The 16,922-nt window shown below is 48.9% G+C and overlaps 1 protein-coding gene across 2 annotated transcripts; it reads right to left on the bottom strand.

The window, feature by feature from the left end:
• Positions 1–987: 987 nt before the first annotated feature.
• Positions 988–8,921, bottom strand: C1h19orf85 (similar to human chromosome 19 open reading frame 85). 2 transcript variants are annotated; one of them, NM_001401555.1, is made up of 2 exons: positions 8,600–8,921; positions 988–1,683 (listed from the first exon to the last, which is right to left on the bottom strand). In NM_001401555.1, the coding sequence occupies exons 1-2, from the start codon at positions 8,770–8,772 to the stop codon at positions 1,179–1,181; spliced, it is 678 nt and encodes a 225-aa protein (NP_001388484.1). In that variant the 5' UTR covers positions 8,773–8,921; the 3' UTR covers positions 988–1,178. The 2 variants fall into 2 exon arrangements, with proteins under 2 accessions (NP_001388484.1, XP_038956539.1); XM_039100611.1 differs by lacking the exon at positions 8,600–8,921 and adding an exon at positions 1,791–2,178.
• Positions 8,922–16,922: the final 8,001 nt, after the last annotated feature.

The raw sequence follows: 16,922 nt of genomic DNA, 5'->3' as shown, positions 1-16,922 counted from the left end.
GCCTTGCCTTCCAACCCTTCAGAAATCTAGAACCCAACCTCTGCAGCTCCTTACTGAGGCCTCCAGGCCTCCCTCTGGACCTGAGAGCTGGAGGAGGACAGGACGGCACCCCCACCCCCACCCCATCTCCTCAACCCAAGGATGTGTGTGTGCCCAGGACAAAGAGACACAAGTACATACACACAGGAAGGTGGGACCTGCCCAGGACAGACAGACTAGGGCATTTTTGGGAAACCCTAAGAGAGGGGAGTGAGGCATAATATGACAGGCCTGCAATCCCAGCACTGTCTAAAGAGAAAACCCCAACAACCCACAATAAACACTAGGTTTAAACTTTCCTCAATTCACGATAGGCCTCACCTCTTACACACTCAGAACTCTTCAGCTACACTGACCTCCCTTAGTGGCTTCAGAGTTCCACCTCAGGGCCTTGGCTGTGCAGTTCCTGCCCCAGGATCCCATGCCTTGAGACAGCCCGATTCTGCTTACATTTCAGGCCCTCCCTGACCATGCATGTCCCATAGTCCTCTCAGTCAGCCACACATTTGTGTCCTAACACTCATTCCAATCAAAAGCTGGAAATCCATCTTGCTCTCTGAAGCTCTCTGCAGGTTCTTGGGCATTACGTACCCACAGAGACGGGGATCTTGTCTGCTTTGTCTGCAGAGTCTTAACACTAAGTCCTGGGCCCACCCCATAGCAATGCTCTGTGGAATTGGGGACTATTGAGACAGAGCAGACACCAGGAAGAGAACAGGGTGTGTGTGTGTGTGTGTGTGTGTGTGTGTGTGTGCGCGCGCGCGCGCGCGCGCGTGCACGCGCACGTGCAATCCAGCCACTGGGAAGGAACGAGGGAACATTCATGGCCAGCTATTCTCCCAGAGTTCTCCATCCTGTCCCTCTGTGATATGCAGGAGATATGTAGGGGTTAGTCAAAGTGGACAGAGAGTGGCCCTGGGTCTGGGAGCAGAGCTCTGGACTGTGGTGCACAGTGGGAACCCCAGCTTGGTTTATTTTTCCAGGGTTTATTTTACATGTTTATGGGGTTCTGGGCATGGAATCCTGGCTTCTTGCATGTTGGCCAGGCACTCTACCAGCTGAGCAGTAGTCTTACATCTGTCAGGAGCGGGGAGGTTGGCTGGGCCTGAGATGGGTTTGGCTTGTGTTGTGAATGGGTTTCAAAGGGTTCCCCAGCTGTCCAGGATTCCCTGAGGATCACAGGCACAAGGTGCCTCCCAACTGTCTCCCCAACCCCAGCCAGGCTCCAGGCTTCCCCCTTGGGCATCCTGGGGAGGGAGCAGAAAATTGGAGAACCTTGGGGCCTGTATTGGGGTTGGCTGTCCCTGGTCTCCTGAGCCCAGAGCATGAGAGGTGAAATCGGATGCCACCTGGGGGTTACCAGCAGTGAGAGTCTGGCTGAAGCTGTCAGGCGTCATCAAGGGACACGTAGGAGGGAGCAGAATGTCATCAAAGAGGTCAAGGGTCGAGGTGTCTAGGGCAGCTGGGCTCAAGCTGGGGCTACCATGGAGCACTTCCATGGGGGCCTCAGCACATGCCACCCCCAGGAAGGGGGATGGAGGTGGTGGAGGTGGCCTTTGGAGCTGTGGTCTCTGGGCAGGCGCTTTTTGAGACAGGATGGTCAGGGCCAGGTGTTGGGTGGCGGCTTCAATCTTGGCAAACTCCCTGGAAGGAGGGGGAGGGAGGGAGGGAAGGAGAGAGTCAGTTGTTCGCCTAGGAAGACCCCTCTTCTGAGTACCATCCCCCATCCCCTTCCCCGCCCTGCACTTCACCCGGAGAGAGACGCCTCTTCTTTCAGGTCCATTCCTCTCCTCTGCCAGCTCATTTCCTGGCCTCTGCCTTCATTTTCATAAGTCTGACAGGTCATTATGTCTCCCCAGGGAAGTTCTGATTGCTGTGGGGTTGTGCACTGCTCAAGGAAGTTCCGTTAGCCCAATCCTGGACACATCTTGACAGTCAAGATTTATCATAACCCTATTTCAATACAGGAAAGTGAAATGTCTCGGGGAAAGAGCTCCTTTCCAGTCAGTAACAGCGAAGGGGAGCCGTGGGCCAGCGGTGCACTGCCTATTGATAAGCGAGTGTTCTTCAATGCTGCCCACACCCTCGTGTCTCTTGCCAGAAGCTCCACCCCCTCCTGGTACTTCCACCCCCTTAGCAGTCCCGTGGGCAGATTTCATAAGCAGCTGGGGCTGCATTGTGTTTCTCCAAATTCTTTTATGTCTAAAAATTAATTTTTGCTATTATCTTAAATAACTTTTTAAAACATTAATTGTGTGTATGCTCCTTCTGCCTCCTTCCTCCCCCTTTCCCCCTCCCCCGCTCTCCGCACCACACGTGAAGGCTATGTGAGTTTCTGTTTCTTTTAATGTCAGTGTTTGTGTGAGTGTATCTGGATGCCTGTTTATAGATAGTTGTGAGCCACCCGGTGTGTGTGCCGCGAACTGAACCCTGGCTCTCTGGAAGGGCAGCAAATTATTTTTAACTACTAAGCCATCTCTTCCTCAGCCTTTTCCTGGTATTTTACTCAGTAAGTCCGGCTTGGTTGCAAGTACCTTTACCTGCTGAGCTGTCTAGCTGCCCCATAGCTGCCGATCTGTATAAGTGTGTATTTCTGTGGGAGTGAGGGTGGGTTGAGATCGAGAAACTAGAAAAGGCACATGGCAGGAGCCATGAGGTTCCAAGGGAGGGAGGTGCGGAGGGTAATAGAACGGCTGTGATACAGAAGGGGAAGAGGAAGACTGTGGGTGGAAGGGTACAAGTGATGGTGGCACCGGGAGACAGGGAGAGGAACAAGGTGGGTGGGATCAACCCAAACTAAGTGTGTATTAGACCAGAAATTTCTGGACCTGCCAGCGGTTAAATAATGATCCACAGACTTATTAATATCTATAAGAACTTAGGTCTTTGGCTTGGGCTACCTCCCAGTTAGCTCATCTAGTTGACTCTTCGCCCACGACCCTCTGTGGAAAGTTCTACCTCCCTGTCCCGCTGGCAAATCTATGGTCTCTGATTCTTCTCCCAGAGACGCTCTCTCTGCCTGGAAGTTCCGCCCTCCCTTCCTGCGTCAGCTATTGGCTGTCAGCACTTTAGTAAGCCAATCAACAGGCAAGGGAGGAAGGGACGCTTACAATACTGAGGAAGGTGATGGTTCAGAAGAATAACAGTCCCAAAGTCCGCCAGTACTCAGCTCTCTGGTGGTATAGCAATCAACGTCAAACTGCACACAGTGCACCAAAAATACGTGTATGAAAATGCCATATGTGGGGAGGAAGAGATGGCTGAGTGATTAACAGAACTGGCTGCTCTCTCAGAGGACCGGATTCCATTCCCAGCACGCACACGGAGGTTTACAAGCATCTGTAGCTCCACTGCCAAGGGAGCTGTCGCCCTCTTCTGGCCTCTGCGTGCACTGCATACGTGTGGCACACAGACATACAGGAAGGCAAAGCACTCATAAAAAATAAATCTTTAAAAAAGATAAGAAAGTCCCGTAAGGAAACCAGATACTTTGTATACTAATTTTCAAAATTAAAATTTTAAAGCAGAGCGGGGGAGCCACACCTGTGATTAAGTCTACACACAACTGACCGTTAGAATGCTGCAGAATTAGGGGTAAGTCATCCCAGGCTAGCTTTACTTCCGTTAGTAGCCGTTCATGGTGGGTGCAACACACCTGCAGTCCCAGCACTTGAAAAATGGAGGCAGAAGGATCATGAGTTCAATGCCACCCTTGACCACATACTGAATTTGGAGACAGCCTGGACTATATGAGTTCTTATGTCAATAAAGATTCCAGAGACAAAGCAGGAAAGAGAAAGAGGGAGACAGGGAGGTAGAGAGGGAAAAGGAGAGAGGGAGGAGGAGAGAAGGAGGCAGAGGGAAACAGGGAGGGAGGGAGGGAGAGGGAGAGAGAGAGGATATTAAATTATAATAAAAAACCAACTGGGGGTTGGGGATTTAGCTCAGTGGTAGAGCGCTTGCCTAGCAAGCACAAGGCCCTGGGTTCGGTCCCCAGCTCCGGAAAAAAAAAAAAAAAAACCAACTGAGCACAATGCTATACATATGTAATCTCAATTCTCTTGGAGGCTGAGGCAGGGAGATTGGTAGGTGTTTGAGACCAATCTGTCTGACAGAGTGAGTACCAGGACATAGAAATACTCTATCGCAGTAACAACAGCGCACGTATGGATGGGTGACGCGCACACACGAGCGCATACACACACACACACACACACACACACACACACACACACACACACTTTGAGGAACGATTACTCCCTTGGGTTTGGAACGTAGCTCAGTTAGTAGGGTGCACACACCAGTCCCTGGGTCAGATCCCCAGCAGTGAATACACTGGGTGTGCTGGCGCACACCTGCATCCTAACACATGGTCGGTGGAGGCAAGAGGATCAGAAGTGCACTTACTGTGAATGAGTTCTAACTCATCATGATTTAAAAGTCAAGTGCAGCATGTGGTACATTTAAATGTCGTGCACTTGTGACTGTCATCTTCATTATAACCCATCACCATGCCACCAGAATCATTGTCATCATCACCACCAACACCACAGTCACCGTCATCACCACAATCATTATTATCACCACCAGCACCAATATCACCCCCATTACCATCATCACCAGCACAGCACCACCACCATCACCACCACCACCACCACCACCACCATCACCACCACCACCATCACCACTACCACCATCACCACCACCACCACCATCACCACCACCACCATCACCACCACCACTACCATCACTGTCATCACCTCCATCACCACCACCATCACCACCACCATCACCACCACCACCACCATTACTGCCATCACCTCCATTACCACCACCACCATCACCAACACTGCCATCTCCACCACCATCACCGCCACCAACACTGCCATCACCACCACCATCACCACTATCATCACCACCATCACCATCATGATTATCACCACCAGCACCAATATCACCCCATTACCATCATCACCAGCACAGCACTACCACCATTAATCACCACCACCAACACTGCCATCACCACCATCACCACCATTCTCTCCATCACCACCACCACCATCACCACTACCACTATCACCACCACCACCACCATCACCACCACCACCATCACCACCACCACTACCATCACTGTCATCACCTCCATCACCACCACCATCACCACCACCATCACCACCACCACCACCACCACCACCACCACCACCACCACTACCATTACTGCCATCACCTCCATCACCACCACCACCATCACCACCACCATCACCACCACCAACACTGCCATCACCACCACCATCACCACTATCATCACCACCATCACCATCATGATTATCACCACCAGCACCAATATCACCCCATTACCATCATCACCAGCACAGCACTACCACCATTAATCACCACCACCATCACCACCACCACCAACACTGCCATCACCACCATCACCACCATTCTCTCCATCACCACCATCACCTCACTATCCTCAGCCTCGGTGCCTTTACTCTGGCTCTGGCTGCCACCTAGATGCTCAATGTGCCTCACCTTCTCCAAGCCTTAGCTCAAACCCACTCTCAGTGAAGCTTCCTTGGCCTCTTCCTTTAAAACAATCACACTCCCTCCTATCCCATTTCTTCCTCTGTAACATTTGCCATCTCCTAACGTAGTCTTCATTTTAAAGTCTAGGTAAAAGTTTACATAACTGGGAAATTCGCTGTTTTCTATTTGTTTTGAGACAGAGTCTTAAGTGTAGCTGAGGCTAGACTTGAAATCCTTGCAGCAGAGGAGGACCTCGAGTTCCTGATCTCTTGGCTAATTGAGCTGGCATGGTGTACACCTGTGATTCCAGGAGGTCGAAGCAGGCAGATCAGGAGTTCAAGGTCATCCTTTGGTATATAATTGTGTTTGAGGCCAGCCTGGAACACACAAACCCTTTGATTTAAGAAAAAATGTGTTCGGGGTTGGGGATTTAGCCCAGCGGTAGAGCGCTTGCCTAGCAAGAGCGCAAGGCCCTGGGTTCGGTCCCCAGCTCCGAAAAAAAAAAAAAAGAAAGAAAAGAAAAAAAGAAAAAATGTGTTCAGTGGATTCAGTGGCACCTGGGATGTTCCAAATTTTTTCACTTTTGAGCTCCTGATCTCTGTGCCTCCGCCCGCTGGATGCTATGATTACAGCTGCACTGCTGTGCTTGCTTTTATACTACAATGAAGTTGAAACCCGAACTTCATTCATGCTAAGCAAGCATGGCCCAAGGTTGGTGCACAATAGTTTCTGCTTAGTATTATTGCAACTTGAGGTTTGATACTGGAATACATTGTTAATAAACATTGATATGTTAAAACATCATTTCAACCCAGGTTTCTCACTTTGTTACTTTGCTAATTTATTATTTATAATTTTTGTACTATGGAAACTGGCCATGAATAAACAGCAAACATTAGTGACTTTTGTTTTGTTTTGTTTTGTTTTGTTTTAGAGACAGGGTTTCTCTGTATAGTTCTGGCTATCCTGGAACTCACTCTGTAGACCAGGCTGCCCTCAGACTCAGAGAGATCTGCCTGCTTCTACCTCCCAAGTGCTGGGTTAAGTGCCTGACCTGAGTGATTTTTTTTTTTTATTTGAGTACAAAAGAATACAGCAGAAGAGACAATTTGCAACGTTAGTAATGCATTTGGCTCAGGAACTGCTAAGGAATAAACAGAACCCTGGTGACTCAAGACATTGGTTTTGCAAGGTGTGATGGAAGGAAGCTTTGATTCTAGCTCTTGGGAGGGAGAGGCAGGCACATTTCTGAGTTCGAGGTCAGCCTGGTCTACAGAGTGAGTTCCAGGACAGCCAGAGCTACACAGAGAAACTGTCTCAAAAAATTTTTTCCTTTCTTTCTTTCTTCCTTTCTTTCTTTCTTCCTTTCTTTCTTTCTATCTTTCTTCCTCCTTCCTTCCTTCCTTCCTTCCTCCACCTTTTCTTCTTTTTTTGTTTTTGTTCAAGAAGTTTCACAAAGGAGATTAGAAGCCATTTGGCATTTGAAGCAAATAAAAAAGGTGACAATACTTGATAAATGGATGCTTCAGGAGCTGATTTGTAAGCGTGATCATCTAAACCATGTCCTTCTATACAGCATAGAATGATTTTTTTTTTCTTTTTCTTTTTCTCAGAGCTGGGGACGGAACCCAGGGCCTTGCGCTCTTGCTAGGCAAGCGCTCTACCACTGAGCTAAATCCCCAACCCCAGCATAGAATGATTTTGTTGTTGTTGCATAGAATGATTTTGTTGTTGTTGTTGGAGACAAGGTCTCACCATGTAGCCTTGGCTGTCCTGGAACTCACTGTGTCGACCAGGCTGGCCTCGACTCACAGAGCTCCCCTACCTATGCCTCGTAAATGACGGGATTAAAGGCGAGCACCACAGCACGTCCGGCCCAAGAAGTGTTTCTTTGGACTGTGACATGCAATTGAAAGTGTGTTCTATACAACAACAGGCAGCACCCAGCTCAGCTGGACAGAGAAGCTCCACAGCTAACTAGGATCGAAGAGAGAGGGGAGGAGGGAGAGGGGGAGAGGGAGGGGGAGGGAGAGGGGGAGAGGGAGGGGGAGGGAGAGGGGGAGGGGGGAGGGAAGGGAGGGGAGGGGGAGAGGGGGAGAGGGACAGAGGGAGAGGGGGGGAGGGAGAGGGAGAGATCTCCTAGGTCACTGTTCAGTGATCTGCAGCCAGGCTGATCCCCTAACCTTTCTGAATCCCAGCCTCCCGAGTCTTGGGTTGTAGGCATGTGCCACCACACCTGACCAGTATTCACCATCTTGTAAGACCAGTATTCACCATCTTGTAAAACCAACGCCTCTAAGCAGCTCCAGGACCTTTCATGACCTTTCATCCTTTCTAAGATTTATTTATTATATATAAGTACACTGTAGCTGTCTTCAGATACACCAGAAGAGGGCATCAGATCTCTTTACAGATGGTTGTGAGCCACCATGTGGTTGCTGGGAATTGAACTCATGACCTCTGGAAGAGCAGTCGGGTGCTCTTAACCGCTGAGCCATCTCTCCAGCCCCCTTTCATCCTTTCTAAAAGGGACCTATTCCCTGTTATCCACAGCCTCTCTGCCAGTTCGTGCCAGGCAGCTTTGTTGGGCTTCTCTCTTTATGGGTTCTGGCTGAACAGCTGAGATCCACTTTGTCTTAAATCGTCTTTTCTAAGCACATCCACACGGTGGTGGCATACCCTCTCTTATTTATTTATTTATTTATTTATTTATTTATTTATTTATTTATTTATTTATTTATTTATGCAGAATCTTGTTACCTAACCTGGCTGGCCTCTTACATGCTAAGTAAACTGGCCGAAAACTGGGAGTGTTAAGGTTACAGTCCCGGGCCACAGTGCCTGGCTACACTTATTTACTCAGGCCATTTCTTACTCTCTGTCCCCCACCTGGGACTCAGCTTTGCTGAGTGATGGGTATTGATTGACTCGAGTGCACAGAAGGCACACAGGAATGCACACAAAATGGTGCCAAAACCAGCCTTAGGGCCTCCCGGTGTCCACCCTGTGCCTCCCTTCCAGCACCCCTTACCTGCAGATCTGGTTGTGTAGAAACCTCCGGTGGTTGGGCCTGCGCTTGGAGGGCCGGGTATGCCTGGGTTGCAGGGCCCGCAGCATGTGGGCCGAAGCCCCGCTCACAAAGGCACACAGCTCTCGGGGTCCAGGCTCAGAGACCCCGGGGACTGCAGGGGATCCAGGGTGCATGGCGTTTTACTCAGGAGTCACAATGCAGATCAGAAATCACCCCCCAAACCCGAGATGGGGCAGGAGCATATGGACTCAAGGCCTGGCATTGCAGAATGAGAAACCACCCTGGTAATTAAGGTGAGCCCTAGAGCTGTGCCTATCTCACTGCAGATGCTAGACTCTGATGACTGCAGGTGAGGGGCTAATATAGGAAGGCAAGGGGCGGGGAGGGGAGGGGACGCCCCACACATTTCTTACATGCCCAATTAACACATAGTTGGGCCTGGGATATAAAGCAGGGGCGCGTGGGTGCTGAGGCATAGAAAGGCTCTTAGAGATAGCCAATTAAGGGGACAAAAGCCTCTTTAGCAAGGCCAGGCTAGGCAGAGTCAACCGCAGCGATTAATGTTGAGAGCCTTTAGAAAGGAGACGCGGGGAGGGGATCGCTGGTGGCTTGAAGAAGGATCCTGTCTCTGAGAGGGGTGCCAGCACCTCCAGGGGTGGGTCAAGCACCCCACATTGGCCCACCATCCTCAGGCTACCCCACCCAAGGCCTATTTCTTTGTGCTGGCACCAGAATCATCAAGGAGAAATTGAGGCCTCAGGTCTCTGGGAGTCTCAGGGTCTCTGGCTTCCGAATCCTGAGAATCATGTAGTGGAGTGATCAGGGAACCAGGTTTGAGTTCCCAGGGGTGGGGAGAAGAAAATACCATTGGGGTTCTCCCGCAAGGAATTCTGGATTGTTTAAAGAATTATATATGTGTGTGTATGTGTGTGGGGGGGTATGGGCATGTGTGTGCCATTTTGGGAGGAGGGACTGGATCCCTGAAGGAGATGCTGTGAACCAAACTTGCTTGGCTCCTGCTGTTGAGAGACAGAACCAGCCTCCATGACAAGTGTCTGTACTGGGGATAGTCAGGGTCTCCATCACCCTGGTGCCTCTAGTTTCTTGGAATTCTTCCTGAATTAGGTCTCTCAGTCTCTTCCACCTCTAAAACGTTCCTGATTCTCACTAACTTCATGGCTGTCAATCTCCTTCATCCTTATGCCGTCCCTGCCTGTGCACCCCTTTTGTCCTTCCCTGTTGCCTGCACTTCCCTCTTCTCTCGTGTCTTCTGCTTTCCACCATATTGGTCTTTTTGGGCTCCTCTCTGGGTCTCTTAGGCTTTATTTCATTCTTGAGACAGGGTCTTAATTAATTCTTATGTTGGCAAGGTTGGCCTTCAACTTAAAATGTATCAGATTCCAAAGAAACCCAGTACAAGTCTCCCTCAATCCCTGTGGCTCTGCCCAGCACGTCTCACTCTGCCCCCACTACCCTAAACCTCTCCAACCCAGGGCCTGGGCTTCACTTCCCTTCCCTCAGCTTCCTATTCCTACATAAGTCAGCCATTTTGACACTCCCTTGGTCCACAAGTTCTCTCTTGGTTCCCATGGGCTCTTCTTGTCTCCTCCCTCCCACCCCCCTGCCTCCCTGCCCCCTCCCCGACTGCCATGGCCCGGTTAGGTCTGGGCTCTTCCAGATGCTCTCCCTCATATTTACTATACAGCCTTCTCTTCAACCCTATTAAGGAACAGTCAGGTTCTCATTTCATTCGATACGTGGCTGGGAATGGTCCTGGACTTTCGGCTCCTCCTGTCTCCACTTTCCCAGTACTGGGACTACAACAGCACACTGTCACACTTGGTTCTCTGAATGAATGCTACTCACTGTTGCTGTGCCTGCCTTTCCATCTTGACTAGGTTCAATCCCCCTGCCTGCCTGCCTGCCTGCCTGTCTGTCTGTCTGTCTGTCTGCCTGTCTGTCTATGTGTGTGTATCTTACCATCTCATCTAGTGAGGCAGATACAGGTTCATTTTCTCTGCTGATTTAAAGAATTTAAAGGCAGAACAGACATATTACCAGCCCTCTTGAGGTATCTCAGCAGAGATATCATATGATTCAGGGAGGGGGAAATCAGGGTCCTCTCATGAAGTCCTTAGTTTCATTAATAAAAGAATGAGGAAGGGCCTAGAGAGGTGGCTCGGTGGTTAAGAGCACCGACTGCTCTTCCAGAGATCCTGAGTTCAATTTCCAGCAACCACATGGTGGCTCACAGCCATCTGTAATGGGATCCGATGCCCTCTTCTGGTGTTCATGAACACTCATGTATATACAATAAATAAATTAAGCTTTTAAATAAATAAACAAACATATATATAAATAAATAAATATGTAAAATAGCCAATCTCTTTTAAAAAAGAATTAAGATTCAGATGGAAACTCAAGGATAATTTATTAGAGTTTAAAAAGAAACTCCCAGAGCAGGCAAGCTGTCAAGCTCAGGATTGTCAGCAGAAGGGGTGGGGTGGGGTGGGGGTGTGGGGAATGAACTGGGCAGTCAGCCACAAGACAGCAGGTAGCCAAGCCACACTGCAGGGCGGGGATCTTTAGAATCAGAGCAAGGAAGCCCAAAGCCACAGTGAGGGAGTTTAAGAGCAGACTAAGTATCTGGCTAGAATCTGATGGAAAAAGAAGAAAGGAAAAATAGTTACTCCTTTCTAAGGAAACACACAGACCCAGCTGAACCTGAGACTCCAGTAGTGGGCGAGAATTCTGGGAAGGAAAAGTATATTGTCTTAAGGTGACCACCCTTCTTAGTGTAAGTTCCTTGAGGAGAGCTGGTGGCCAGGCCCTGTCCCCAATCATAAAAGCCATTCCAGCCCATAGAGAAGCAAGTGACCAAGCTCTGTCTTACAGAGGGAAAACAAACAAACAAAAAAGCCCAAGAACAGGCCAAAGAATCCCATCAATCCCAGACCATCTTAGAAAACCCTGACCCTCCCACCCAAGACACTATATAAAGCCTGCCTCCTGACCCGTTCTTTGCTGCTTCTCACCTGAGCAGAGGCAGCCACACCCTCTTGTCTTTCCTAATAAATCTTTTTTTAAAAAGATGTGTTTATGGGGTTGGGGATTTAGCTCAGTGGTAGAGCGCTTGCCTAGCAAGCGCAAGGCCCTGGGTTCTGTCCCCAGCTCCGGGAAAAAAAAAAGAAAAAAAAAAGATGTGTTTATTATATAAGTACACTGTCCCTGTCTTCAGACACACCAGAAGAGAACATCAGATCTCATTACAGATGGTTGTGAGCCACCATGTGGTTGCTGGGATTTGAACTCAGGGCCTCTGGTAGGGCAGTAAGTGCTCTTAACCGCTGAGCCATCTCTCCTGCCCCCTCCAATAAACCTCTTGTGTGAGGTTTCTTGTATAATGTGCCTTTGTGGTATTTCTTGGTGTCTGACATCCCAGATACTGGAACAGCAACACTTGCGCTGGGAAAACCTTTCTACCCAGAACTGCAACACTTGTATCAAGGAAACCTTTCCCCTCAGAGCTGTTAACACTTACACTTAGGTCCTATGGGAGGCTTGTCTCCACTTCCAGATAGCGTCTACTTTTTACAAATCTTTGTGGATGGGGGAAGGCCGGGATTCCTTGGTTGGGAGTTGCTGTAAGTGTACTCTCAGGTCTCTCCGGAGTCGAATGAAAGACTCAGACTCCAAGGGCCAGCCAGGGGTCACCACTGCTGTAGCTAGTACAGCAGTCTTGCTAGCTCAGCTTCAGAAGCTGACTTGGATTCCTTGCTCCTAGCAGCCAATAGAAACATCCACCAGCTTCTCTGTTTCCAAGCCATGTCCAGCTTGAGGACACACAGCTTGCAGCCTGGGAATGGCTCTGCCAGGGGAAGCTAATATCTCTACTGACATTGGGAGGTCCAGCTCTAGATTTCAGACCCCCTTTTCTCTTGTACCATTTTGTGTGAAAATCTCCAGTGATTTCCAACCCCGCACCCCCGTGTAATCTGAGGTCTCTCTGGTTTTAGTTCAGACAATCAGTCTTGGTCTTCAAATACCACACAGAAAATTCCAGAAATAAAGCATTCATTTTAATTTCCATACCGTTCTGAACAGTACGAAATAGTATGCATCCACTGCTTGGTTGGAAAACAAATCTTGTGTCTTGGGTATCCATGCTCTGTGTGCTCTGCCCTCCCCGCCCCACCCCGCCCCGCCTCGGTAATCACTTAGGCACTGTGTCCTCTGTTACCAGGACTGCCCCAGTACCAGAGTGCTTGTGGTCCAGGAAACCTTACTTTACCTGCCTAGAGTTGTGATGGGTATAAAAAGGCAAACTCATTTGGAAGACTTTCTCCTGAAAAGAACAGTGCATATGGCTCTTCGAGGGCATTTATTTTTTCTTTTTCTTTTTTTCGGAGCTGGGGACCGAACCCAGGGCCTTGCGCTTGCTAGGCAAGCGCTCTACCACTGAGCTAAATCCCCAACCCCTCGAGGGCATTTTTAACACCCTGGTGTTTCACCAAGGTGAGAGAGAAAAACCTGGAAAATTATGTAATGCATTGCAGGGCAGGGCTCCTTACAGGAAGACTGTCATAGTTAGTTTGTCTCTATTGCTGTGAACAGACACGGTGACCAAGGCAACTCTTATAAGGACAACATTTAATTGGGGCTGGCTTACAGGTTCAGAGGCTCATTTCATTGTCAGCAAGGTGAGAATATGGCAATGTGCAGGCAGACAAAGTGCTGGAGGCGCTCAGAAATCAGTAGGCAGCAGGAAGTAAACTGGCTTGAGCTTCTGGGACCTTGAGGCCTATCCCCTAGTGACATACTTCCTCCAACAAAGCCACACCTCCTCTAAGGCCACACCTCCTAATAGTGTCACTCCCTGTGGGCCTATGGGGGCCATTTTGTTTCAAACCACTACGAAGACCTTGAGTGGGCCATGCATGAAGTTGTGGAAGTAAAGTCTAAGTTGTGATGGAAACCTGAGGATGTTGGAGAAGCCAAGAATGTAGACATTTGGTAAAGAAAATGTCATGGAGAAGGACCAGCCTCCACTGAGACCAAGTATGCTGCACCAAAGCCCACAGGATGTCAGGTGCCCCGCTTCAGCCAGCGGAAGTACAGAGTCTAATGTTTGCCCCGCTGTGATTGCAGTGGGTTTCCCCCCCCTTTTCTATCTTTCCACTCCTCTTCCATTTTGGAATGGGAATTGATAGGACAACATAGACCCCATTTGTCTTCACTTAAGGACCAGGTCTGACTTTGAAAAGAAGGCCATAAGGCAGCAGCTCCAGGAACAGACCATAAAACCCAGGCACAAGGTCATAAAACCCACTCCCAAAGAACGGCCTGGGGATAACCACAAAAATAGAGAAATATTTTATCTCAGGATGGGCCATCTGCGCCGGGCAGACCTATCTCAGTCTGTGGCTAAAAGTTCATGGCATAGGAATGCAGACCATTGGTCACCTGTGACCTAGCACCCACCAATGAAATTTTAGATTACCTAATCCTTCTAGACAGTCCGTGTTGTCCCCCGCCCCCTGGTTTCCTATAAGAAGGCCTGGGCACCTTTGTCTGGGGTGGCCATTTTGAAGAATGGTTGACTCCCGCATGCTGGTTGTTTCTGCAGAATAAATGCTCTTTGTCTTTGCCTACTATCAAGTCTGGGGTTTTCCTTCAGCGACTTTCAGACCCATACAGAGTGTTTATTGTGTCACTGTATATCGGAATCATGGAGCTTCCTTTTTGGTTTTGCAGGGGCTCACAGCTAAGGGGCTGCCGATGAGTTTCAGGAGAGACTTTGAACTTAATTAATAGATTTATTTTTATGTGTATGGCTGTTTTGTCCATGCTTATGTCTGTATCTATGTACCCAGTGTCTCTGGAGGGCATCAGGTTCCGTGGAACTGGAGTTACAGATAGTTGTGCATTCTAGGAATCTAGGGCTCTAGGAATCAAAGCCAGGTTCCCTGGATCTCTCTATACACAAAATGAGGAAATGCAGATTACATTTACCTACTTACTTTGTGCACAGCATAGGTACAGATCAGAGGACAGCTTGTGGGAGTTGGTTCTTTCCTCTCACCATATGCATATTGTAAATGCAATTGTTATTTTCCAGATGTAATGGTCATCTCTGATATTTATTGTTGAATAAACTTACCCTTTCTGCCTCTTTCTGAATTCCGGCTGGCTGGTTCAACTCAGCTGCTCTGGCCCAAACGCTTCTCCAAACAATGATTCTTTCAGCTTCTGGCTGAATTGCTCTGGTTGACCTTAAATCTAGAAATCTGTTCTAATTTGCTTTCTTTTCATTCTCTGGCTCATCCTGTCTTCACCTGCAACCTGTCTCTACAAAACTATCTCTAAAAAATCTGCCTCTGAACTCCACTGCATAGCCTCTCAACTCGCTGACTCGACTGATTGCCTAGAACTCAGGAGATGGCCTGTCTGCCTCTATCTCCCGAGGGCTGGGATCAAAGGCATGCGCCACCACGTCTGGTCCTAAGATTCTCTTTACCTGAAACTTGCTCCACTCCAGGCTGGCCTTGAACTCAAGAGATCTGCTTGCCTCTGTCCCCTGGGATTAAAGGCATGTACTAAGGTCATATCTGTGTTCCAGCCAGAATAGCCATGTTGCTGGATTAAAATTCCTCTACAGATATGACTTGAATTCCAGTATCAGATTGGGCAGTAAGCATCAGTATCTGCTGAGCCACCGCACCAGCCCTCTGCATGGTTTGTTTTTTTTTCTTCCCCGCCCCTGCATGTTTTTTGTTTGTTTGTTTGTTTTTTTAGTTAACACCACTAACTTAGAGCTGGAGTGATGGCTTGGTAGTTAAGAACAACTGCTAGTTTTACAGAGGACTGGGCTTCAGTTCCTTGGGACCACACCTGACAGTTCACAACTGCTCTGAAACTCTAGCTCCAGAGGATCTGACGGTTTCTTTTGGCTTCCTCGGGCACCGGGTACATATGTGGTGCACAGACATGCATGTGGGCACTCGTGCATATAGAGAAAGTAAAAATAAATAGATCTTAAGAAAAAAGCAAAAGAATCCTCTCTCCTTACCCGGGCATCAAGAGAGTGGCTCCTTAGCAACCTCTTGAGATGTAACCTGAGAGTAACCGAAATGGCCTACTTGGCTGATGCTAAGACAACTAATTGGTTACTCTCCCCTAGGAGCCTGTACCTACGCTACGGTGCCATCTTATTTTCCACCCACTCTCCTGTTGAGAAGCTCATATCTATACTTGGATGTGTCTTTCTTCTGAGATCCTTTTATAAACCTTGTGCTTAAATCTATAGTAAAATATCTTTCAATAAACTTACCATATCTGCTTCATAAACTGGCTATAGCTGTGGAATTCCTTAGACCCCAAGCCAAGTCCCCATTTTGACCTACATCAAGAGCCCTAAAAGTCTAGGGGAACTCCTTGGGCTGCTGACAATGGTGGTGTGTCTCCTTGCTACTGACAAGGACCTGGTTACCACCGATCTTTCCAACAAGAGGTAGGCAGAGATGGGTTAGAGATAAAAGGACCTTTGGGTAAGGGCAGAGAATAGCTTGTAGAAGCCCATTGGGGGGGGGCATCGCAGTAATCCCAGCATTTGGGAGATAGAGGCAGGATAAGGACATCAAGTCCAGCGTGGTGCTGGTGGGTGTGTGTCTGGAGGAGGTCCACAGTCCTAGAGTGTTTGGCTTGCAGTACTGGCTTTGAACTTGTGGCTCTCTGGAGTGTCTAAAGGCACTGTGGCTGTTGTTAAGTGTCTGTGTGCATAGGCAGTTGCACCAGTAACTAGTGGGCAGAGGCCGGAGCGGCAGCTGATGTCACTACAACACACGAAACCAACCAACCAACCAGCCAACCAACCAACCAAAGCCAAAACTATCACAAGTGAGAATGCAGGTGCAGGCCTGCAATCCCAGCTTTGGAGAGGTGAAGGCATGGGGATTATGAATTCAAAGCCAGCCCGAGCTGCATACTGTGCTCCCTACATGAGACTATTGCCTCAAAAAAAATTTTTTTTAAATAACAAAAATAATCTATCCCAAAGTCTCAGCACAGGCTGAGAAAGCAAGCAGATGCCAGCAGGCGGGGGAAGAAAAGCAGGCTTGAAGGGGCAGCTCAGACACGCCCCTCCCCAAGACCCAGGCCACGCAGGAAGGTTATGTGCCTCAGTTTCCCGCGTCTGAAGAATTCCTTTTCAGCACGAGGGAACGGAGTATGAGCACATACCATACACCTGAGGCTTGGACCCCCCAGGACTCTGCAGCTGGCGCACCCCAGCAGTGGGTGGGGCCGGGCGCGTTGCGTCATGACG

This window comes from Rattus norvegicus, chromosome 1 (assembly GCF_036323735.1).
Source record: "Rattus norvegicus strain BN/NHsdMcwi chromosome 1, GRCr8, whole genome shotgun sequence".
Lineage (NCBI taxonomy): Eukaryota > Metazoa > Chordata > Mammalia > Rodentia > Muridae > Rattus > Rattus norvegicus.
The sequence above is the reverse complement of the archived record's forward strand: the minus strand, read 5'-3'. Positions and strand labels throughout refer to the sequence as shown.

Coding starts and splice junctions, on each gene's coding strand:
- C1h19orf85 (NM_001401555.1), bottom strand. CDS start 8,772: ATGCACCCTGGATCCCCTGCAGTCCCCGGGGTCTCTGAGCCTGGACCC. Junction 1,684..8,599: donor CTACACAACCAGATCTGCAG/GTAAGGGGTGCT, acceptor CCCTCCTTCCAG/GGAGTTTGCCAAGATTGAAG.